Source organism: Emydura macquarii, unplaced genomic scaffold (assembly GCF_026122565.2).
Source record: "Emydura macquarii macquarii isolate MOO-44397 ecotype Brisbane River unplaced genomic scaffold, CSIRO-AGI_Emac_v2 contig_295, whole genome shotgun sequence".
Taxonomy (NCBI): Eukaryota; Metazoa; Chordata; order Testudines; family Chelidae; genus Emydura; species Emydura macquarii.
The window spans coordinates 8,630,953-8,656,152 of NW_027130432.1; the positions used below are offsets into that span (position 1 = coordinate 8,630,953).

At 38.3% G+C, this 25,200-nt stretch overlaps 1 protein-coding gene across 3 annotated transcripts in view; it reads left to right on the forward strand.

Moving 5' to 3' along the window:
• Positions 1-24,775, forward strand: part of NFATC3 (nuclear factor of activated T cells 3) — a 164,378-nt gene extending 139,603 nt beyond the window's left edge. For 2 of the 3 annotated variants that reach the window (XM_067551521.1, XM_067551533.1), the window contains 2 exons: positions 4,645-4,746; positions 21,161-24,775. In XM_067551521.1, coding sequence (XP_067407622.1) covers positions 4,645-4,746; positions 21,161-21,285 — 227 coding nt within the window. In that variant the 3' untranslated portion in view covers positions 21,286-24,775. The remainder of the gene's footprint in view (positions 1-4,644; positions 4,747-21,160) is intronic. The other variant, XM_067551529.1, reaches the window with a different exon arrangement.
• The last annotated feature ends 425 nt before the right edge of the window (positions 24,776-25,200 follow it).

Here is a 25,200-nt window from a genome sequence, read left to right on the forward strand (position 1 = left end):
GTCCTCGGAGCCCCCCATACAGTATTCTGTAAGGACAAGGTTCAGATGAGGCTGCATCTGGCCTTCCTACCCAAGGTGGTTTCCCAATTTAATTGTAATCAAGATATTTTTCTCCCCGTGTTTTTTCCCAAACTTCACGGTTCGGAGGAGGAGAGGAGATGACATTCGCTGGACGTGAGACAAGCCCTGGCCTTCTACATCAAGCGCACAAATCCATTCCAGAAATCGACGCAGCTCTTCGTCGCAGTGGCCAACTGGATGAAAAGCTCACCTGTCTCCACCCAGCGCATTTCCTCGTGCATCAAGTTCTGCAGTGAACAGGCAAAGGTGCCGCTTCCAGGAACCATCACAGCGCACTCAACCAGAGCTCAAGCCTCGTCTACAGCGTTCCTGGAGAGAGTGCCCCTGCAGGACATCTGCAAAGCTGCCACCTAGTCGTTGGTGCATACCTTCACATCCCATTATGCCATCATCCAGCAGGTAAGAGAGGATACGGGATTCGACAGAGTGGTGCTGAGGGCAGCTCACCAGTAACTCCAACCCACCTCCAAGGTATTGCTTGTTAGTCACCTATAGTGGAATGGACATGAGCAATCACTTGAAGAAGAAAACAAGGTTATTTACTAGTAACTGATGTTCTTCGAGATGTGTTACTCATGTCCATTCCACAACCCACTGCCAGAGTTGGCAGAAAGAAGGGACTGAGGGGGCATAGGGCCGGCAGCGCCTCAAATACCTTGTTTTATGAATTATCTCTTACCTTTATGGATTGATTATACACAGTTTGCTGCATCTGTCTAAAATCAAGCAGTGTTGATTGGTTGTGATTTGGTCAAAATTTACATGGTATTGCTTTTCTCTCTGTTCTCTGATATGTATGATGAACTTTCTATAATCAGATGACTTTCAGAGCACCCTTCTCAATTCTTAAGGAGAAGTAATAGTTAAGAAATATATAACAGCTTTACAAATCTTAAAGCTTTTCTTTTCTGGGCTGACCAGGCCCTGGCCAAGACATCATTCTTAAAGAAAATATTTTTAAACTAGGGGGCTAAGGTTTATCTTCTGGCTGCTGTGTTACTTTGTGACTATGATAGATTAATTATAGGTATGTGTGCATAATTCTGTTTGCAAAGTTTAATGTCAGATTGTTGTCTAAATCATATAGAATGCTTTGTGCTAGAGCTCTGAGGTTCTCTGTCAAGTTTCATATCTCGTTTTAAACAAATAAAACCAAACTACTTGGGTGTGTATACTAAAGAATGCAAACTTCAGATTCCCTTTTCTGCAGGTTTTAATACAAGTAAATAAATCATTCAAACGTTCATGCAAAGCAAAGCAAGAGATAGGTACAGCTACAGCTGTACCATCTTCTAATTTGAGCAAATGTCTGAAGAATCTTTTGTAGGATTCACCCAGCCCTAAATCAAGATTGTCAGCAGAGATTTTGAGTACCTTGGTTTTTTTGTGACTGACTTTTCAGAAAGTGGTGAGTACACGCCCACTCTTCAGGCCCTTAAGTTAGGCACTAATCACATTTGAAAATATTTGCCCAACTGAATAATAAAGAAAAATCAAAAACAGAATCACTTCTCTCACCATCTCTCCGGGATTGTCTACAGATGGAGTTATTCAGGAATAGCTATTCTAGAATAATAATTCCTGAATAATTCCATCTGTGGAAACTTATTCCTGATTAAGAGTACTTTTGTTACCTTAATCCACTTTGGAAGTGTCCTGCTAGATTGGGGTGAAGTTATTTTTATATCCCTCCTTACTCCTGTGAGTGATGATATTTGGGGAGATTTTATTTTATTCCCCACTGGGCCTAAATTACCTCATGCAACGTATTTCTGTTAGTGCAGGTTTACCATACAATTTTTCCAGCTAGTCTCTCTCAAATGTTTGATTTCAAGATCCCCTACTCTTCTAAAAGGAGGCACAAGATCACCTGAACATCAGAATTATCTTGCAAATGTAAGAGGATCATAAATTCCAGATATTCTTTCATCATAAAAAAGAACCGACGTAAAATTCATTTTGGACTTCAGATACCAAGTAGCAGAAATTCTGCATATAGACACACTGAATTGTATCCTGGATTGATGGCTGTTAAAAGCAAGCTGCAGCCACAAAATTGACAGATGTGTTCTTGTATGTTGCTCACTCACATAAGAGACGTCTGTAGAATATGGTGGATACCTGGCAGTCATCTTCCCTTTATCTTTGCCTCTAAGCACTTTTTCCAAGGTTGGTAGTGGTAAAGGTCACCCCTCAACAGGGTTTGTGTCATTCCATATCTGAATGATTGGCTCCTCCAAGCAAGATCATCCATCCAGAAGCTGGCACAACATAGCAGGAGCCTTGCTCACATCAAGTCTCTAGGATTAGTGTTTAATCAAAAAAAAAAAAAAGTTTCTTTACTTTATTACAGAAACCACCCAGTTCTGCATTACAGATGCACAAAATCAGGCAACTTATCAGAGGAAAGACCAGAAAAATGTAGACAATAGAGAATGATCAAAGCTAAATTCAGCCCTTCTGTCTCTGGACATAATGTGATGTTAGTGTCATGGTTTCCATTCTACTCCAGAGAACTCCAACAGCTGCTTCCTTTGCCTTCAAGCAACAGTGAAATCTTGGACTTGTTAGGATCCCTAAGACACAGAATTGGCCATACAATGAGAGAATAATCCTCAAAGTTTCACAGTCCTTCATCTCTCCAGTAGACTTTCACAATGGACATGAGTATTTGGGGCATACCCTGCATCAATGCAAACCAAGCATGTACTCATGGAGAAGAGTCCATAAATGGAAACAGAGCTGGCAAGTTGGCATTGACTTTTCTTCAGTGTGTGTTCAGAATGATGGTGTGAACACAGAGTGGAAGTAATTTCTTAATCGCCGGGGGAACAGAGTAGCTTGTTCTTCTTCAGTAAACAGTGCTTCTTTGTTATATGGATAGAAGAAGTTTATAGCTCTGCAGATGATGAATTGGCATGCATTGTAGGCAGGCAGATGGTATAAGGGAAAAAAGATCTCTTTGCTAAGATGACCTAAACAGTGTACCTCCTTACTCAAAGGATGTTTATAGTCTTTAACAAATAGAGGAGGTATTTTTGTTTTGAAATGATCAAATTACTTTCATCCTCTACTCCAGGGGGCTTTTCACAAGAGGCTCTTGTCTACCCCCATTGAAAATTTGAGGCTCTGCCCCCAGCATGCTTCGCTTTATCGGTGGTCTCTTTAGTCTCTAGGTTCCTCAAGGTGATTTTCTGCATTAGGTCCCAGATTAGCATTCCCCCCTCCCTACTGGAGTCTGATTTTCAAAGATCTACTTTCCTGCTAGTTGTGGCACCAACCCACTTCGTGTGAGAACTCTCTCCTCTCACTAACCATAGCTGGTGTTTAAAAAGAACTGGTGCTCCTTTGTCCTTATGCTTTTCTCCTAAGTGTGCATATTTTATTTGAACAAGTATAGTACCTGTCAGAGAGCCGTCTTCAAACTCAGTTAGGAGTAGTTAATGAAGCAGTTTGAATTCTTCAGAAAATGAAGATACCCTCATTCCTCTATTTAAAAGTCCCAAGTAAGACTTGAAGATTATCATAGCAAAGCAGAATCTTAACCAGTAGCACAGTAGGCACCTAGCACATTACAAATACATGATAAACTGTCAGAACTGAATCAAACTGCCCTCACCCTCTTCTACAAATTTTACAGCTACCTAAAAAACCCAATTTGTACATCTATTAAACACTATCAAATGAACATGCATGCTGGCTTTGGTTAATGCAATATTCTACCCTTTTAAGGAGCTCTCTTCTGGAAGGATATACTGGATACCGAGCATTTTCTCAATTTATCCCTTAAGACTATTCTCTGCTTCCTCTCAGATATTGACATCTCTTTAGGAACTGCTGTTCATGTCCTATTGTCACTCTGTATTAATGATACCAAGATCAGATCAATTTCCTGGTACTTCACATTTGCTTTCTGTGGCCTGGCTGGATTACCACAGATGGGGAAGGGTATGTTCAGGAAAAAGTAAGGAGATGTTTTGTCCAGGTAGTTTTATCTTACCCAATATTGATCAGTCATTTACTGTAATGGATGTAATCCTTTGAAAGGCAAGAGAAATCCTAATTTCTTGTTTCAGTCTGAGTTATTTGCTGTCTCTTGCCTGGACTTTTCAGGGAGGAGGAAATATCTAGTGGTTTGTGCTAGTGTAACTAGACCACAAAAAGCAAATTAGGAGGTTTAAAAAAAACTTGACATTGATTATTGTAACTGAAAATTTTCACAAGATCAAGATGTAAAAATCCAAAGTTACATAGTGTAAAATTTGGGGTGCTACCTGTTTAGGTTAAAATATAAACATTATCAATTACCTTTATGAATCCAGATTGTAATTGAAAGATACCTAAAAACATGCTAATCAATCTTGCTTTTAAATAAGATATTAATTTACAAAGTGATATTCACCTCAAAATACACTGTTACCTTGAATGAAACTGGGTATTTCATCTGACGCGACAAGTCAGTGCTATTACAAAAATCAAAGAAATTCACTTCCTGGTTGAGTGAACTGTAACTTCTTGGTTTAGGCCAGTCAGTAGTTATGTCTGTCTTCTTCTCTGACACAGACAATTTTATCTGTGACCTGGAATACCAGCCATCAGGTTCAGCAGAGAAATGGACTCAACATTCAGCATTCATGTCCAACTCCTGTGTGGAAAATCTAGAGGGTGAGTCTGCTTAAATGCTTCAATGTTTTAAATTGGAGCACAAAAGTAAGGAAGGGAAAATGTTTTGGTAGTTCTAATATCTACAGATGAAAAATGCTATCTAATACCTAAGTATTATTATAAACAGGAACATGTATATTTATTCTGTGATTCATGGAAGTGGAATTTAGTTTAGAATTCACCCTTAGTTTAAATTCCAGAACAATATTCTGCTGCAATCAGTTAAAAATATATATATATATTTCTAGCCCTTAACATGACAAAGGAAAGCTTAATAACGTGAACCAGGTGTGAACTAATGCTGTCATATTTAATTCAATAAAACTCAGTTTAAAAAAGATTTGAAGCTGCTGCAGAATCTAGGAAAACAGAATAACTTGCTGCAGAGAGCACAAGGCTTGTTTTTTGTTTTTGTTTTTGTTTGTTTTTTTATTATTAGTTGAGTAGAGCAAGGTCAGAGAGTGGCCAGAATAGCATTTGACTTTCCACTGTGGTATTTTAAATATCAAACTTTTTTAAACATAAGGATAAAAATTCTGATTTACTTAATCTGAAATTAGGTCTAATTTTAGATAAATTAGGTTGAACAAGGTAAATTGGAATACCAGCTGAGGTATCAGGATTAATGGATTAATTAAATATAATTTAATAAATATCTGGGAATTAATAAATATCTGGCTAGTTGGATGTATTGTAAGTGGGGGAAAATGTTCTGCAGTTGCCTTAGAAATCCATCAACTTGCTTCCTTCGTATCTATGAAAAATAAGAATTGTACACTGATTGTTAAACATTGGCAGTATTGTTAAGGCTGGAAATAGGCAGATGGTAGTTGGTCTCACTTATGCTTTCTTATTCCCATTTTTCCTACATATGTCTATGCATACAATTCTAATTAAAAATATTTTAAAGCTCTCAAATTTATTTTCTAAAGCAGCTTTTATTCTATCACTGTATTTTAGACTGGAAATTCAGGTTTGTTCATTTAAGATTACACAATACATTTTTTTAAAAAAAAGCTTCTGAGTTCCATTTTAGTCTAGTTGAAACCCTACAAAATAGTACTCAATCAGTACATAATCCTAACCTTAACCATGACAATATTAAGGTTGCTCAATGAATATTTAAAAAGAGACTACACTAAGTCAAACATTTTAAAGTGTTTTGTTTAGTTATACTAATGCCTTAGAAACCTTAATGTGAAATAGGATTCTAAATTAAATTTCCATTTCTACAGTCCTCCATAGACCTGTTACTCACAGCAATGTTAACAATATTAAAACTTGTCAGTAAAGCAAACAGCTAGAAATCAGAATAGCACAAAGGGAAAGGAGCATGTATATGTTAAGGTGCTTTTTAAAAAACATTCAGACTTGAAGGGGAAGAGTAAGAGGGGACACAATGCCTCTTATCATTTATAGTTCAGAGTAATGGAAAATGTTCTAGGGCTTCATCTTGAATGATTCAGAAGCAGATGACTGTCCATTTGGCCAGTGGGGTGCGCTATAGAGTACACAAAACCTGTGCTTTGGACCTGCATGGATTATCAGAGAGATGCCATATAGAATCATAGAATATTAGAGTTGGAAGGGACCTCAGGAGGTCATCTAGTCCAACCCCCTGCTCAAAGCAGGACTAACCTCAGCTATATCATCCCAACCAGGGCTTTGTCAAGCCTCAGCTTAAAAACCTCTAAGGATGGAGATTCCACCACCTCCCTAGGTAACCTATTCCAGTGCTTCACCACCCTCCTAGTGAAAAACTTTTTCCTAATGTCCAACCTAGACCTCCCGCCCTGTAACTTGAGACCGTTGCTCCTTGTTCTGTCATCTGCCACCACCGAGAACAGCCTAGCCCCATCCTCCCTGGAACCCCCCTTCAGGTAGTTAAAGGCCGCTATCAAATCCCCCCTCACTCTTCTCTTTTGCAGACTAAACAAGCCCAGTTCCCTCAGCCTCTCCTCATAGGTCTTGTGCTCCAGTCCCCTAATCATTTTTGTTGCCCTCCACTGGACTCTCTCCAACTTGTCCACATCCTTTTTGTAGTGGGGGGCCCAAAACTGGACACAATATTCTAAATGCGGCCTCACCAATGCCGAATAGAGGGGAATAATCACTTCCCGTGATCTGCTGGCAATGCCCCTCCTAATGCAGCCCAATGCTATTAGCCTTCTTGACAACCAGGGCACACTGCTGACTCATATCCAGCTTTTTATCCAATGTTATCCCCAGGTCCTTTTCTGCAGAGCTGCTGCCTAGCTCGTCGGTCCCCAGTCTATAGCTGTGCATGGGATTCTTCCTTCCTAAGTGGAGGACTCTGCACTTTTCTTTGTTGAACCTCATTAGATTTCTTTTGGCCCAATCCTCCAGTTTGTTTAGGTCACTCTGTATCCTATCCCTACCTTGCAGGGTATCTACCACTCCCCCCAGCTTAGTGTCGTCCGCAAACTTGCTGAGGGTGCAATCTACCCCATCCTCAAGATCATTAATAAAGATGTTGAACAAAACTGGCCCCAGGACTGACCCCTGGGGAACTCCGCTTGTGACCGATTGCCAGCTAGACATGGAGCCATTGATCACTACTCGTTGAGCCCTATGCTCTAGCCAGCTCTCTATCCATTTTATAGTCCATTCATCCAACCCATACTTCTTTAACTTGCTCATAAGAATACTGTGAGAGACAGTATCAAAAGCTTTGCTAAAGTCAAGGTATATCACATCCACCGCCTTCCCTACATCCACAGAGCCAGTCACTCATCATAGAAAGCAATCAGGTTGGTCAGGCATGACTTTCCCTTGGTGAATTCGTGTTGACTGTTCCTGATCACCTTCCTCTCTTCCAAGCGCCTTAAAATGGATTCCTTAAGGACCTGCTCCATGATTTTTCCAGGGATTGAAGTGAGGCTGACCGGTCTGTAGTTCCCTGGATCCTCTTTCCTCCCTTTTTTGAAGATGGGCACTATATTTGCTTTTTTCCAGTCCTCAGGGACCTCCCCCTGTTGCCACGAGCTTTCAAAGATAATAGCCAATGGCTCTGAAATCACCTCAGCCAACTCCCTCAGCACCCTCGGGTGCATTGCATCCAGCCCCATGGACTTGTGTATGTCTAATCCTTCTAAATAGTCTTGGACCTGTTCCTTTAGCACTGCGGGATGTTTGCCTCCTTCCCATTCTGTGCCACCCAGTACAGTAGTCTGTGAGCTGATCTTGTCTGTGAAGACAGAAGCAAAAAAGGCATTGAGTACCTCAGCTTTCTCCACATCCTCCGTCACTAGGTTGCCTCCCTCATTCTCTAAGAGGCCCACACTTTCCCTAATCTTCCTCTTGTTGGATACATGCCTGTAGAAACCCTTCTTGTTCCCCTTCACGTCCCTTGCTAGCTGCAACTCCAATTGTGCTTTGGCCTTCCTGATTTCATTCCTGTATGTTTGAGCAGTGTTTTTATAATCCTCCCTAGTCATCTGACCAAGCTTCCACTTCTTGTAAGCTTCTTTTTTGCGTTTAAGTTCACCAAGGACATCTTTGTTAAGCCAAGCTGGACGCCTACCATATTTGCTATTCTTTCTGCACATCGGGATGGTTTGTTCCTGTGCCCTCAATAAGGTCTCTTTAAAATACAGCCAGCTCTCTTGGGTTCCTTTCCCCCTCATATTAGCCTCCCAGGGAATCCTGCCCATCAGTTCCCTGAGGGAGTCAAAGTCCGCTTTTCTGAAGTCCATGGTCCGTATCCTGCTGTTCTCCTTTCTTCCTTTTGTCAGGATCCTGAACTCGACTATCTCATGGTCACTGCTGCCTAGGTTGCCACCCACTACTACTTCCCCTACCAAATCTTCCCTGTTTGTGAGCAGCAGGTCAAGAGAAGCACGGCCCCTAGTTGGTTGCTCCAGCACTTGCACCAGGAAATTGTCTGCGACACTCTCCAAAAACTTCCTGGATTGTTTGTGCTCTGCTGTATTGCTCTTCCAGCAGATGTCAGGGTGATTGAAGTCTCCCATGAGAATCAGGTCCTGTGAACTGGAAACTTTCCCTAGTTGAGTAAAGAGAGCCTCATCTGCCTCATCCTCCTGGTCTGGTGGTCTGTAACAGACACCCACCACGACATCACGCTTATTGTTCTTGCTTCTAAGCTTAACCCAGAGACACTCAACTGACTTATCTCCAGTTTCATACTGGAGCTCAGAGTAGTCATACTGCTCTCTTACATACAGTGCAACTCCTCCACCCTTTCGCCCCTGCCTGTCCTTCCTGAACAGTTTATACCCATCCATGACAGTGCTCCAATCGTGAGAGTTATTCCACCAAGTCTCAGTTATTCCAATCATGTCGTAGTTTCTTGACTGTGCCAGGACTTCCAGTTCCTCCTGCTTGTTTCCCAGGCTTCTTGCATTTGTGTACAGGCACTTGAGATAAGTAGCCGATTGGCCTACTTTCACAGTTTAAATCGGGAGGCCTCCCCTGCTGCACCCTCCTCCTTCTGCTTCCTTGTGGTGTCCCTCTTCCCCACTTACCTTCGGGCTTAGGTCCCCATCCCCTGTCGAAACTAGTTTAAAGCCCTCCTGACTAGGTTAGCTAGCCTGTCTGCAAAGATACTCTTCCCTGTCTTCGTTAGATGAATCCCGTCTCTTCCTAGTAATCCTTCTTCCTGGAACAACATTCCATGATTGAAGAATCCAAAGCCCTCTCTTTGACACCACCTGCGTAACCACACATTTACTTCCACAATGCGACGGTCCCTACCTGGGCCTTTTCCCTGAACAGGGAGGATGGATGAGAACACCATTTGTGCTTCAAACTCCTTTATCCTTCTTCCCAGAGCCACATAGTCCGCAGTGATCCGCTCAAGATCATTCTTGGCAGTGTCATTGGTGCCCACGTGGAGAAGTAGGAAGGGGTAGCGGTCTGAGGACTCGATAAGTTTTGGCAGTCTCTCCGTCACATCTGTAATCCTAGCTCCAGGCAAGCAGCACACTTCTCTAGTTTCCCAGTCCGGACGGCAGATGGATGACTCCATCCCCCTTAGGAGGGAGTCCCCGACCACCATCACCCTTCTCTTCCTCTTCGGAATGGTGGTCGTGGAACCCCCGTCCCTAGGAGAATGCATTCCTTGCCTTCTGATCAAATGGGTCTCCTTCTGATCCATTCCCTCCGAAGGGTCCTCCAAATCATTCTCCGCCGTAGTACTTGTGCAGAGAGGATGAAAACGATTCCTTACTTCTATCTGCATGGTGGGCACATGGGTTCTCTTTCTTCGGGAGGTCACATGCTGCCAATTTTCTTCCCCGTTCTTCAGTTTCGCCTGCCCGGCCTTTTCTGAATCTTCCTTACATTGTGTCTGTGCCGGATGGAGAAAGACATCGTTTTCTTTAATGCAACGCAGGGTTGATATTTTGGTCTCTAGTCCTTTAAACTTCTCTTCCAATAAGGAAACCAGCCTGCACTTGGTACAGATAAAGTCATCTCTATCCTGTGGGAGGAAGACAAACATAGCACATCCAGTGCAGGTGACAACAACAGATCGCTCCCTCTCCATATCTTTGCTCTGAGAGCCTCCTCAGATGCTCTATTTCCTGCTCAGCAACATCTGAAAGGCAAAAACCTGCAGTGGGCTCTCTCCGCAGGCAAACTCCTAGGCAAACTCCCTCCTTCTCCTTCTGTTAGCCGCCCCTCTGTTCGCCACTCAGCTGGTTCACAGCTGGCTGCTTTTTATAAGGCTTATAGAGTTTAAGATAGTGGTGGTGAGCTACAAAGCCCTAAAATTGCCTGGTAATAGCTTCCTGAGACATTGCCATAGTTGCAGCTAGTGGAGGCACTAATGCTATTATATCCCCTTGAAAAAAGAGAGGAAGGAGGCACCTGGCAGGGCATTCCAAGTAATGTTGATTCAGGAATGCTTTCCATTTAATAATTAGAAATAGCGTGGATTTACTGACTTTCAGGGCATGGTGCAAAACTAATTTGTTTCATCAGGCCTTTGAAGAGAGCTAGGGGGACTGAGATACAGGTCGCTCTATGAGGGAGTTAGCGTTATGTGCTGCTGCTTAGTGGAAAAGATTAATTTATTATGTTGTATTTTGGTTTTGTACTTTTAAAGCATTGTGAAGAGCTCAGTCTATGTACAGATACATTTATTCTAAATGTAAAAGGTTTAAATAAAAATAAATACAATAAGTATCTGAAACGACTAGCATGGAGAGAATAGATCAGGCACTCACCTGTTGCCACTTTTAATTTGTTCTTTTATTAAGGTAAGCAACATTGAAAGGTGGCAAATTCAAAACTGATGATAGGGATACTTTTTGATACAATTCACATTTAGACTGTGGCATTAGTCCACTGTCTGACCCTGTAAAGAGACAGAATACCTTTTGTTTCAAATTAGGTGTGTCAGGTATAAATGGGCACCGAAGAAGTCAGTGTCAGTTGGAGGGGTCTGACACCATAGTGTATGCATCTTCAATGGGCACAGAGAACATCATTTCTGATTAAGTCTGCTGGTGTGACTGCATCAGTGTGATCCAACAATGCTTGTAGCTTCCCAGTTACCAAAGAAACCTGGTGCCTGGGAGGCACCTACTGATGTGTTGGTGTCACGTTTCCTCTGCTGAAGATCTTTGTTTCATTTGAACCGGATGATGGAGGATTCCCTTGTTCCTGAGTTCTTTCCCTTAGTTAGGCAGTGCTACAAGTGGGTCCTTGTTTGGAGGGTATCTGTTCAGCATCCTTCAAACAAGGGCAAGAAAGAGAAGCATGGAGGGATATGTGGTGTAGCCTGTGTCATTTTCAGTGGCTTAATTAGCTGATGACAGCTCCTTTGCAATGTGCAGTCTGCAAGGACATACAAAAACAAACGGAACACCACTTTTGGTAAAACTAAAACAGTGGGGCAGGCCCTAGAAATACATGGTCACTAATGTCATGCAAGTTTGGCACCAGTTCAGTGGGTTTCAAATACTGAAAAGGGATGGATGCTGAGGACAAATATGCTTTTAAAAGGAAAAGATGGAGTATTGTCAATTTTTTTACTCTATATAACTGAAATATGTACAGTAAGCTGCGGAATATTTTTCTTTATTTTGTCAAAAGCATGTCCATTCTGTATCTAGAGATGAATGTGTCACCACATATTCTTCTGATGTGCAGAATGTATTGTATTGTATTCCATGAGTAGTCCCAGCACGTCTTTCTTAATTCTGTCAGTGTAAACAATCCAGCAATCACCACAAACATGCAAAAACCCTCCCACTTAAAATTTCTGAAAGATTGAGTGCTGGTGCACTTAAACCCCTCTACCAGGCTGTTTGTTACTATGTGGTTCTGAAGTAACCACAAATATTTTTGATGGGGGAAAAAAATGGATCATCCACAGTGTCTTTTCCTACATACAATGTCACATGCTTTTTGTGGGGGGAGATTGTCCCCCCCAAAATTGCAATTGCATGCCTCAGTCACTCTATATATATGCTGGCTTCCTTCTGCAGTTACTGTTAATGTGTAATAACATGTGTGGCGATGGTGGTGATAGGAATGTGAAAGTATGAAGCTGAGTGAAATTAGCAAAGAACCTCAAAGGAAGCTTTTGGAAACTACTACATCGCAATTTGTTGTTTTTAATCAAAATGACTAACTCATCTTGGATTAGTCCACCAGTTCAGAGATTGCTGTAATTGTGAGAGTTCACACACTCCATGCATCTTGTAGAGATGTATTTATTCAGCAACCATAAAATTGTGTTTTGTAAGTGTGGTGAGATTGTCCGGCACCGATTTTTTTAACGTAATCTTTTAAAAAACTAAAACATGATCAGCAATATGAATTAAGTCTACATAATTATTTACGAAGTAGGTAAAAAAGGAATGTTCAGTGTGGTGCTCAGCAAATCTTTACCATTCAAACTTCTTAATAGTTTAATGAGTTGGCGTGTTAGAAAAATCCATGTACTACCATTTTTCTCTGGTCAGTTTACCTCACTGAAGCCAATAGGAGTTTTGCCGTCAGCCAACATAGATAAAAATCAACATTTGACCTTAATGCTGTTTTCCTGAAAACAAAATTTTCAGAGCTGAAGAAGTTAATACTTGGTTGGTGTCTATGGAAGGGATTTTTAAAGTTTACATACTTATTTTCCTATTGAGAATTTCACAGTTCTAGCTTTTCCATTTATTGAACATGCTTTGAGCAATCATACTGTTTTTGCAAGAAGATGGCCCCAGTCTCTCTTCCTTCCCTACCCAAACCTGTTCCATGAAACCTAGATTACGGCCTTATTTTCTATACATAACTTATTTTAAAATAAATATACAGTGCTCTCATGCATTTCAAGCCAAGCTCAAGCTTGTATGCTAGGTTGTTTTTAGAGTCATAACAATATGGAGTAAGTAATTTCAAACAGAAATGAAATGATGCATCACTTTGCAGTTATTACTTTATAGCGTACTGAGTTGCTAAAAACATGTTTTAGAACTTCTCAAAAATTGAAAATTTAAAAAATGGCTAAATCATAGCAATTCACCTGTTGAAGTAAAATTCTCAAATGTATTTGTACTACAAACCACAACTGCTATCATCTGATTTTACTGCCTTTAGTAGACTATGGAAGGATTTACATTGAAATCTTTAGAAGCTTATTTCAAGACTACCGTATAACACTATATATTTAATGAAAGATTCATGCTTGATATTCTCCAGTTTTTGTAAGGCATAAGCAGAAAGCTTCTAAATTTGTGCATTGGTAAGCGCATGTAATGAATGACATTTTTTTTCAAAGACATTACTTCCATTATTTCAAATTATTAAGGGCCTGACCTTAGAGATGCTGGCTATTCTTGTTTTCCATGAAATCGATGGGAATTTCAGGAGCTCAGCACTTTCTGAGATAAGGTCCCAAAACTGTTCTTGTTTTTAGGGATAAACATGTAATAAAAAACATTTGATTACCTTTAAAGCCAGAACATTTGCATCTCAACTCCATCGCAATACTTCCATGTGCAACTGAATTTCTAAGAAAATTGACTGTGTACTAGGAATTATATTAGCCTGCCTACTTCAGTCAAACTGCTACTTGAGCAGCAAAAACCTGTGCCACTTTGTACTGAGGCAGTTTTCCTTTGCCATCCAGTGTTGTTTTCAGCATTGAAAATGATTCCAGAAAAGCAGGTGATGATTTTATGAAATTTATATAGAGACCAGCTGTAGCAAATAAGCCATTTTCATCACTCTCATGTTAGAGTATCACATATTTCCTTTAATAACAAAAACAGACTGATCAAAATGACCTTCATTCTGTTTTTAAAAAATACTGGTTAAATTGTGACCGTAAGTTAGTTGGTAGAATGTAAATATCAATCACATAAGCAATGCGAGAAGAGCATGTGAGGTTTTGAGTTATTCACATTTGTTATACATTTTCCCATGCCCAGCAACAAATAGTATAATTGTAATCATGCTTATTCTGCCTTGAGATAGTGCAAATGACTTTTTAAATCATGTGGATATAAGATTGTAAACTAGGTATTGAAATTCCCTCATTCTGTTAAATCATTTTTATGTCAGAATTTTATTAATACGAGCCTCTATAATTAAAATTTTCATTGCTTTATGTAGAGGCCAGGAATGATGATTGTTGCAATCTGAACTGTAGTTATCATGTAGCCCCAAACAGCAAGTGAATTTTTAAATGTAAAATAACACATACCAAAAACACCAAGTTACCAAAATAACTCTATTGATTCAAGTTTTTAAGGTAAAATCTGAAAATAAAATTGAGGAACCGTTTTTGGTAAGTAAGAAACTAGACTTTCACAATTTCTTTCATATTAATTGTGGGTTTATTTTAAAAACAGATTAAATTATAAATATTTCATTAATTGTAGGGGCAAGCTTTGGCATTCAATCAATAGAACAGTGATATTGTACAGTTTTATTCTTCTGACACATTCATCTTTAATTTATGCCCTTAATCTGAAAAGTGGAATGCATATTTTTTACTTTGTGTAGGATTGAATTTATAGAGTACTAATTTTCATTCCCCCATGGAATTTTTTTGCAATTTTTCAATAACTCCTATATTTTTATATATGTTAAATCTTAATTACCAAAATCAACAAATGCAAGTAAATTAAGGAATTTTGCTGAGTATGGTAGGTGCAGAATCTCTGAAACATCCATGTAAATTATTTCATATATAAAAACCATGTCTCATGTAAACATTAGATGAATAACTGTTACTTTTGTGCAGTTATATATATATATATGCACACAGTTGCAGAAACTCTTCATTTTATAATACATTTAACATAACCAGTAATTTGAATTTAATTCCTTATCTGTTCTGCTTCATAAGAGGCTTCTGTTGTGCAGTCAGCAGATTTCCAGAATAATTGGCACAAAATGCTCTGAGCAAAGGGCAATTCTAAATTTGGTTCTAATTTATTAACACAACTTCCCAAAAACTCTTTATGAAGACAAATTGAGTCTGAACTATGCAACACAAATGAGTTAGTTGTCCAACTGGGCCCTAAAGCCTTCCTCTGCCAGTTCTTTTGCCAGATGGGGCTGCTTGAATAAGGGTCTTTATCCTAAAGATAGATTCCTATCTTTACTCCTCAAGGGCCACTCATTCCTTTCCCTGCAGTTCATGCAGCCTTGCACAATGCAACAACTGCTGAAGAGGAGAATTTAAAAAAATAAAATAGAAGTGCATTGGCCAGTGTGACCCAAAAAAAAAAACCAAAAAAAAACCAAAAAACATGATTTTTGTTTTCCCAGGATCAAAGTAAAAAATGTTAGGCTTTCCCAGACAGGCATCCAAAACCGAGGCCAGATGTATTTCAAGAATAATTCCTTCCCACACTGAGTTGATGGGGGGGAGGAGGGATAAAATGTTTTAGGTCACTTTGTCACACAAGTCATGGATGGAAAACAAGTTGTCCTTCTGTAGTGCCCATCATCAATAAGACTATACTTTATCAAAGGTGCTAAATTAATTCAAATTTATGAGAAAAAAATAAGGCAACTATTTTTTCAATCCTATATGCCCCAGTGTAAAAGAACTGGCATTTGAAAAACCTGAAGTTGTAAAGAGTTAATTGTATTGGTTTACTTAAGAAATAAAATTATATGCTATACTTTTGGGGAGTTTTATAAAAAATATTTCTCTTATTATTATAGTCTAGAGGCCTCAAGTTCTTGATGTGATTGTATTAGGCACTATACACACAAGACAGTCACTATCCTGGGGGGGGGGGGGGGAAGAGCTCCTCTTTTTATAAACTCCACAAATATTTCCTTTTGACTTTTCAATTTTTTGTCTTTAATTTCATTGAATATCTCCTTGTTGTAGTCATGGAAGAGAATGTAAGACAAATACTGTGTAATTCTACTATACCCTCAATTTTATTTACTTAAGTCAACAGATGTTTTCCCTCCTTCCGTTTTTAAATGTATCCAAGCATTTTATTTGCCCTTTTAAAGCTAAGGTGTACATTATGTAAATATCTCCAGTGGACTCTTCACAAGGAGTCCCAAACCCAACATCTCAATTTTGAAAGATTTTGCTGTGCCTCTGGGTTTCTCAAGCTATGATGTGCTCAGGGCTGGCAAGGAAGTCTAAGCCATCAAATTCTGCTGAATTTGTTTTCATTTTAAAGCAAATTAAATTACTAGTACTTGTGGTTGTGCAGAAAAACTTTCCAAATGTAAATCAGCATACTATCTTCCAGAGTCTGCAGACTGACAGTTCCAGTGCTTCTGCAATGTTCATAGCTTTTGAAGCAGCAGCAAAATAAAATGGAGGCTCTGTAAAGGGGTGGAGCAGCAGAACCTCCCTGTCCAAGAGATTCTGGGATGGGAGAGTGAGAGAAATTAACCCTTCCAGCAATCAGATGGCGATTGTGAGACACTTCAAATTTATATAAGCTTTGTCTACACATACATTTTGCTGGTATAGCTATATAATGTAACTTTCTGTGAATCTGGCTGCATGGTATACATAGTATCCACTCAAAAACTTTTTTAAAAAAAAGCTGAATGGGTAAATAGTATTAATCAAAAAAACCTGAAATCCACAATACTAAAGGCCAATAATAAATTATTCAGAACTTTAGCAACTAGTACAACATACACAGAACTATTGTGATTTAAGAAATAAGGTTGTAATGCTACTTGACTATTACTTTTCATTTAGTGAATATTCTTGCCTCTGTGTATTCTAAAATCTTATCTCCAATAGAATGAACTGTAAAGCCAACAGCAGAGACTGTTTTGTTTTGACTGATGTCACCAAATACATAATAAACCATCTATCAAACTTAGAGACAGTAACATTCTTAATCCAAAGAATAAAAGATTTTAGGTGTTCTCATTTCTATGGTATTGCTCATCAAAGATTTAGCAGCACTGACCAATTGTAATGTAATTTGTACATGAGAGTCTGTTCAGCAGCATACATTGCATATAGGACAGTAAGATATTGCTGGATGCTGATGTTATGATGTCACTGATGCCTTTATATTGTTACCACTATTATTTTTGTGAAATGAGCATTCAGATTTGAGATTGTGCCACCTGTAGGAGAGTGTGTAAAATGCTTTATGAAAGTACCTTTCGTTGCAAAGCAGCTCATTTCAAATTATCTGATTCGTAAAGTGCCAGTTCAGAATACAGGAATAAAATATATGTAAGATACTATTGGTTAACAATTGTTTTTAATCCACATCCTCTGAGTTTAGTTATATTTTGTCAGTTACTGAAAATATTTAAATAGAATTGATTTAAGATTATGAATTTCACATAAGGCCTCATTTCATATGCTGGAAAGGAACCTCAATTAATTTAGTTGAGCTACATTCTATCATCGTGGCAATCACAATGCATCTTTTTTGAGTTTATCAACCATATAACAGATTTCCATTATAATTTTTCTAATTAATATAATGTCCTGTTGACCTGCTAAAGAATTTCAGGTTATAAATATCTGCTTTACAAAATACTAACTTTTCCCCTCAATAGTCTTACTTATGCTATAATTTCAATTATTGATCTTAACAATAAGAAGCTGTCTTGAAAACAAATTACAGAATACAGAAAATTTACTCACACTATGGTAAACAGATGCATTAAAGGGTCTAGAATGGCACTAGAGAGAGAGAGACTGGGTGAGGTAATATCTTTTATTGGATCAGCTTCTGTTGGTGAGAGAGACAAGCTTTCAAGCTACAAAGAGTTCTTCCCTCAGGTCTGGGAAAGGTACTCAGAGTGGCACAGCTCAATACAAGATTGAACAGATAGTTCAGCACAAGTAGTTAGCACATATTGGAAGTGGCTGCTTAACACCCCAGTAGTCCTAGACAAAAAGGGTGGTTAGTGGGTTACAGATTGTTGTAATAAGCCATAACTGCAGTGTCCTTATTAAGACCATGCCTGGTCTATGCCATAGTTAGGTCTATGTAAGACATCTTATATGGACCTAACTAGGTAAGTGTCTACACTAGAATGGTTCTCCTGCTGATGTAAGTTGCCCATTACATTGAACTAATAACTCCACCTCAGCGGAAGACTTAAGGCAATGCGGTGTCTGTGTGAATCCCACGGCTGCCTCCTGGTGAGGGATTTTGGGGGGGGAGCAGAGCCTGAGAATCAGTTTCATTGCTGGTAGGCTCCCTGATGTGAAATTGAGGCCTGCATGGCTATCAATGTCCCACAGTTCCCCACTTCAGTTGGTTACAAGTGCTCCTGGTGAAGACGCACACCACTGGCAGAAAGAGGACAGTATAGACACCACCAGTCAATCTAATTGCTGCGGTGGCTGTAGGTCAGTGGTTCTCAACATGTGCATTGCTTGCAGCCCAATCAGCACACAGCTGCAGCCCATGTGACATCCTCAGGGCCATACAGGTAGTATATATATATATATATTATATGGATGCAGCCTGCATAACACAGAGAGCTGCATGTGCGGTCCATGATGGTAAATATGTTGAGAATCACTGCTCTAGGTCAACCTAATTTTGTAGCGTAGATATGCCCCATGATTTTTAGAGTCTTACATTTAAGTTCCCAGGCTCATTTTTTGAAACCGCTATTCAGGTTTCTTTTGAGGATGAGGACTGAGAGGTCAGATAGAGATTGCTTCGTGAAAAGTGTTCACCCACAGGTGATATGGCATTTGTCTTTTATCATTTTCCTGTGCAAGTAGGGCAGTATTCATTCTTATTGTCAGCTGAAGCTGAATTGAATTGACAGATTTCAGTTTTCAGTAAACTTGGATAACATTTAGCTTAATCATTAAACACCAGTTGCTTTGCCCAGGTATCTGCATAAAAATATTCAGCAGTTTTCTATCCTTCAAACACTTTAAAATGATGTGTTTGTTGTTGTATTAGAGATACAATAAAAGCATTACGAACATAGAACTTGTATGGTAAATTCACTACATCAATCTTGTGCATCAGTGAACAACATACACCTGATACTGCTAGGAAAAAAATCCAGCATCCAGATTGTTGGAGTCCATAGTGCAGAAAGGGAAATTTCCTACCTATACTTTTGTTACCATAAGGGATTCCAACTTGGAATCCCATCCAGGAATCCTACTTTGTTCTGGTTTTAAGTTATGGGTAGGAATCTGACTCCTGCTAATTAACACTGACTGTTTAGTGAGGAGAGGCAGCGTGCTAGCTGAGGTGCCAAAAGTATTCCATTCGGTGAGTGGAGGAGCTACCTGAAGGAGCAGCAGCCCAGTTTCCAGATTGTCTGTCTCTACTAGAAAATAATTTATAGGAAAAACCCAAACTGACTAATTTTGTCTCTAAAGCTACTCCCAGTGAGGAATATAGAAGAGGCTAAGCATGCTAGTTTCTAATACCAATCATGCCAACTTCACAATGTTTTGGAGCTTGTGTGGTTTATTTCAACATCTAGTATAGTTTTATCTTTACAAGTACTATTCACCAAATCGTTTGGGTTTTTTTCCCCGAATTGAGTATAGTTTGTTTTGTGCTCCTACTTTGATGTATGCTTTTTTTCTGTTGTGTGCGGTGTTGTAACCGTGTCAGTTCCTGCATATTAGAGAGACAAGCTGGGTTAGGCAATATCTTTATTGGACCAACTTCTCTTGGTGAGGGAGAGACAGTTTTGAGTTTACAGAGAGCTCCCATACCTTGCTTTTCTGATGTGACATTTGAATATTACTTATCCAATATTCTTGTGTTACTCTGTTTAAGTGTATTGGTCTCAATTTGTAAATATTTATTGAAATTTGCCTATTAAAAATAAATATTTCTATTACAGTTTCCAAACTCTGGACTCCGTTATATCATGTAGTTTAACTGGGGGTCAAAATAACACTCCTGAAGTTTTCTGGTGTTCAGTTTTATGTTATTTCAGTGCAGCTCCTCTTTCTCTAAACTAGTGTCGTATTGTGGGAGTAAACCCTGCTGTCGTCACTAAACTAAAATTCAAAATGAAGAAAAGTATTTGAGGGAAGAGAAAAATTTGTTTAGAGCTCGCTATTTGGGAAACTTGCCCTAATTTCATATTAAATTTTTTCGTAAGTGAGTTGAGAATATTAGTGTTTTAGAAGTAAACTACCATATTCTCTCTCAAATTTTCTGTTTAACACTCATTTATGTTGGTGCCTGCTATGCCATCTTGACATTCTACCCTGTAAAAGAGTATTGTTTTATTGCTTTTACAATTAGAAATAATTATTAAAATAACATCTTTCTAATAATAGCTTGGAAGCTTGTCTCAGTTGAACTTAAAGTTCTGTCTGCTGGGCTTGCATCTTATATCAGCCCCAGTCCTTCCACAATAAAAGAGACAAACCTTTGGGGGAAGGGGATATTTGCTATTTGGTGATTCGTCGTTGTAGTTCTGAGTTAAGAAATGAGGAAAAGAGGGCTAGGCAGCGAAATAGATCCACTGGCTTGATAGTGCATTGACCCAAGTCCCAATTCTGAGGACGTTCTGTAAGAAGAAATTATCTTAAGACCCCAAAACTACAGATAATATAGTTTAAGTTAATTGCTGTTTCTGATCAGGTGAGGCCTGCAAACAGAAACAGCTGCAAGGGGAAACTTGAACTGTACTGCCCACATTGCACTCTGTTCTTTTTAGTCCCTTGTTTCCTTAAACCTACACTAACTCAGCGAAGTTTAAAAGCAAAGTTGTCTGTGGTATGAATGTAGTATACTATAGTGATACAAATAAGCTTTAATTTTCATTTGTTAATGTTACTGAAGTTTGTTCTTTCACCTTCTGCTGCTTGCTTTATTGTAGTTTATAGGGTTGGTAGGTTTTTCAGACAGGTATACTAATGAGTATTGCATTTCTGGAAAACGTAACACCCAGCCATTAGGTTGGTATATTTACAGTAGCTATCAAATTATAATTGTATAATTTTATACTTTTTATTTTCTAGTGAATGAGATCATAGGAAGAGATATGTCACAGATCTCGGTGTCACATGGAGCAACAGTGGCCAGCCAATCTCCACATACATGCCCTGGATCTCTGGAGACAGGAATAACGGATGGAGTCCAATAGTGGCTAAGCTTGCAACTAAACGTCCGTGAAAACTTTCAAGTTTTCTCTGAATATTTCTTTTTCATCCCCTTCTCTTATATTTACTGTGCTTCCAACTCTTGTGGCCTTTATAAACTGGAGCAGTGGATCCTTGCATAGCCCTTTTAGTGGGTTACATTTTGATGTAGAGACAGAGCATTTCTAACTCTAGTTTCTCAAGTGCTGTAAAAAACATGACTTGGTGAATGGACACAAAGAAGCAAGACAAGATGTTTTAACTGTTTAAAAATTACAATTGAGCTTTGCTGTTTTGAATTTAAATAGAATACTTTTATATTGTAAGTGCTTAAAATGTGTGGAGATGTTAGTTTTGCTCTTATAGTATTCACAGTACTGAATGTGGAGAAAATTTTAATACACATCTTCAGTGTGCTCCTTTCCCTTAGAAGAGGTAATAGAATTGTAATTGACAGTTTTGTACACCTTTGGTCAGTCTGAACAGCCTTTAAGCTTATTGTTTAAAAAATAACTTTTTATAATGAAATCTTCCAGAGGCAAAAAACAACACAAAACTGTCATCTTAAGCCAATGCCTTGGAAGCCATTATGTATAAAAAATACTTTAGTGTTTTCTTTCTTTGATTCATAGGAAGCAAAGCCAAACGTAGATCTGCACTTCTTTATAAATTCAAAATGTTTGATAGGCTGCAGAGAGACCATTCCATCATGGAAGTGTTGGGATAGAAATGACATTCCAAAATTTAACTTTTATAATTATATGGATAATCTTCCTGTACTTTGTTAGCACAGGCTCCTTACTGAAATAGCTTTTTCATAGAAACATTACATTTGTAGTCAAATTTGAGAACTCGGATTTTGATGTAAAGAACCTTAATTTCAAAGCCATGTTAGATAAGGGTGAATTTTGATATTTGCAGAGGATTTAAGTGTTTAATCTCTATGGAATACTGTTTTGAAATACACCAAACTTCAGTGACTGTAATATTTTCCATGCAGTAAATCATTTGCTTATATCCCTATTCTATATATTCGTCTGCCTAAATCATGCCACTTTGACATTACAATTTCTTAAATTTGAACTGCTATAAACATTTATCTACTAAAAAGAAACTTATTGTGAGCGAGTGCTTTAAAGGAAGTACATTTGAGTAACTTGCCCACATTTAATGGTTAATTTGTAAAGCAAAATGTATTTAAGAGAAAAACAGCATATGAGACAATGACTCATGACGTTAATCCTCATTAATGACTGTGGCATTAATCTCTTACAGGTTGTTTGAAAAGATGCATTTCCCTCACTTACCCACTTCATCAGATAGTAATGTTTACACTACGTGGCTTTTAAAACCTTAGGCCTCTGTGATTAGAAACCTAGGAGAGGATCTGAAACTGACTGACTGTTTAGGCCACACTAAGTATTTCCCAAGAGATTGTAGTTTACAGACCTGTCTGATGTGGAACATGCAGGGTATACAAAAATTAGAGAGATTCATCTATAGCAAAATAAGATCAGAAATACACTTTCATACTTGAAATTGTTTAGTCCAGATTTCTGTTGAAATTACATTCTGGCGAAAATGAAAAGCAAATAAATTCAACTTTGATTATCCAAATATAAGGGGATGACAATATTGAATTAGTTCAGGTATTTGAGGGTATTTTCGTTGCAATTAATACATGTACAGGACATGCCCTGGTTATGGAAAAATGAAGCTGTTTTATCTATTTAGATTTGTTCTTAAGTTTTATTAATATATGAAAGAAAGTCTTAAATGGATTCCATTATTGAAGTCATTAGGAATAAAAACCCACTATAGTAAATATAGGTTTTGTTTTGGCAGAGAAGTGGGGGGAAGCTTTACATAGAATCTCTTGCATATGAAATATCAATTTGCTATATGTTTAGATGTAATGTTCTAGAAATACTGTTAAAGGATATACAGTATATCTTTGTATTTATTGGATTATGGGCCTTTAGAAAAGATCTACATTTGAAAAGGGGGTGGAAATGGAACTCTTTTAAACAAACTAGTGGGTTTTTTAAAAATGTAATCTAGGATACCATGGTGGTGACTCTTATTTTAACTATTATTCTTCAAATAAGTTATGCAAAGCCACTATACAGGTAGATTAATTTCTGATAAACTATGTATATTGGGCAACTAAGCATCCTTTCAGTTAAGGTACTGTACGTTAGTGTAAGTATCTCAAAATAGTTTTTTGGCAGTTCTGTAATTTGAAAAGAATAATTGTAACTGTCCCTCAGTGGTGCTTCTTTAGTTACTATCCCTATTCACATTAACTTTAAATGTTGAAGTGTTCAGAAATACAGCTAGTTATGGTTTTATAACACTTTTTAAAACACTGTAAACTGTGTAACTGTTTTTAGGTTGTGTGTTGGTAGCACAGTGTGTTCTAGTTTCATTAATGTACCAGGTCTGTGGAATTAACCAATATTTGTGGGAGGAGTCGAATTTTATGAGCTTTTCATACTTGTGTGGGTTTTGTGCTCCTAACGACTGGTACAGCCTCTTCTCCTTGTAAATCCTTGAGTGAGTAGCTGGAATTCATACTGTACCTAAAACATGGGAGCCCATTACAATCCAGAGTTGCTATGCACTAAATTTTCTGATGCCTTTAAATACCTTGATGCCTGTAGACCTAGAGATGCTTTCCTACTTTAAAAAAATATAGCTTTGGATACTAAAGCAGTTTTTGTATTTGCCTTGTAAAAGCTTCGGTACAAGGGTCTTAATTTTATTTTGGCTTGTGTGATACTGTAAAGACTGTTAAAAGCACACAAACTCCATTGGACTATGCAAATTTAATTTTACAACAGTACCTTGTGACTTGATCATTTGTTGGCATCCACTTTCTTGCCCTGCCTCTTCCCCAGTCCCCTCAAAGTGTCAGTTTTCCATACTGACTCTGAGATTTTAAACCTGAAGGAAAGCCTTAATAATAGGCCTCCGCCCTCTCTCTTCAACGGAGAGGATGGAGGATCAATGTTAAGAATACAAATTAAGGAGAAGTATTTGGCACATTGGATTTGGGCCATGAAAAAGTAATTTACGTTTCTGAACATAACTACAAAAACCTGGCAATCGGACTCTTTATTAAATCTTTAATTATATCAGTGGAACTGCCATCCTTTGTAAACCAAAGATTAAAGAGAAAAATGACAATTTTGTTCTGATGCAAACAAAGCTTTGAAACTCTATTTTTGATACACATAATGGATGTCATTCCTTGAGGTTTGGAAATTGTTCAACAAATTGAAGTTTTATATTTAAAAATATGGGACAATAAAGATTAAGACTAAAGATTAAGTTCTAGATGTTTACAGAGCCTTGTATTGTAATTTCATGTACATTTTGTATTTTAAACATTTTGTAAGTTATGATTGCAGTGCTATTTGCAGAAATACAAAGGGAAGAACTTGTATTTTAGGCTCTTAAATCATAGTGTTGAAATAAATTTAAAAAATGAAATGTGTCAGTTATTGAAGTATATAACCTATGAAGGAGTTAAGCATTAAGTGTTTTTTAATTCACTTGTCTTACACTGCTGGGCAGCTATGTCCTGCTGCTACTTAGTCTACTAACTGTATGACACTTAACATCGCCAAGTGGCTGCATGTTTCGGAACAAAAAAGGCCAGGACTGAAATGGCAATACAGTGGTAGCTCAGAATTAATTCACCTCGGTAAAGCATATGGGAGACCACGCAAACTGCTTGTTAATGCCACTAGTCCCTCAGGGTCTTTAGTATCAAGCTCATCTAGTTAAAGATGTTCCCATTTACAAAAGTAAATCATGAAATACTATTCACTAATGTATATTTTTACTCCATGGTACACAGTAATCTTCATTAATAAAAATATAGCTTTTTCATATTGTGCCTCCCCCACCCTCAA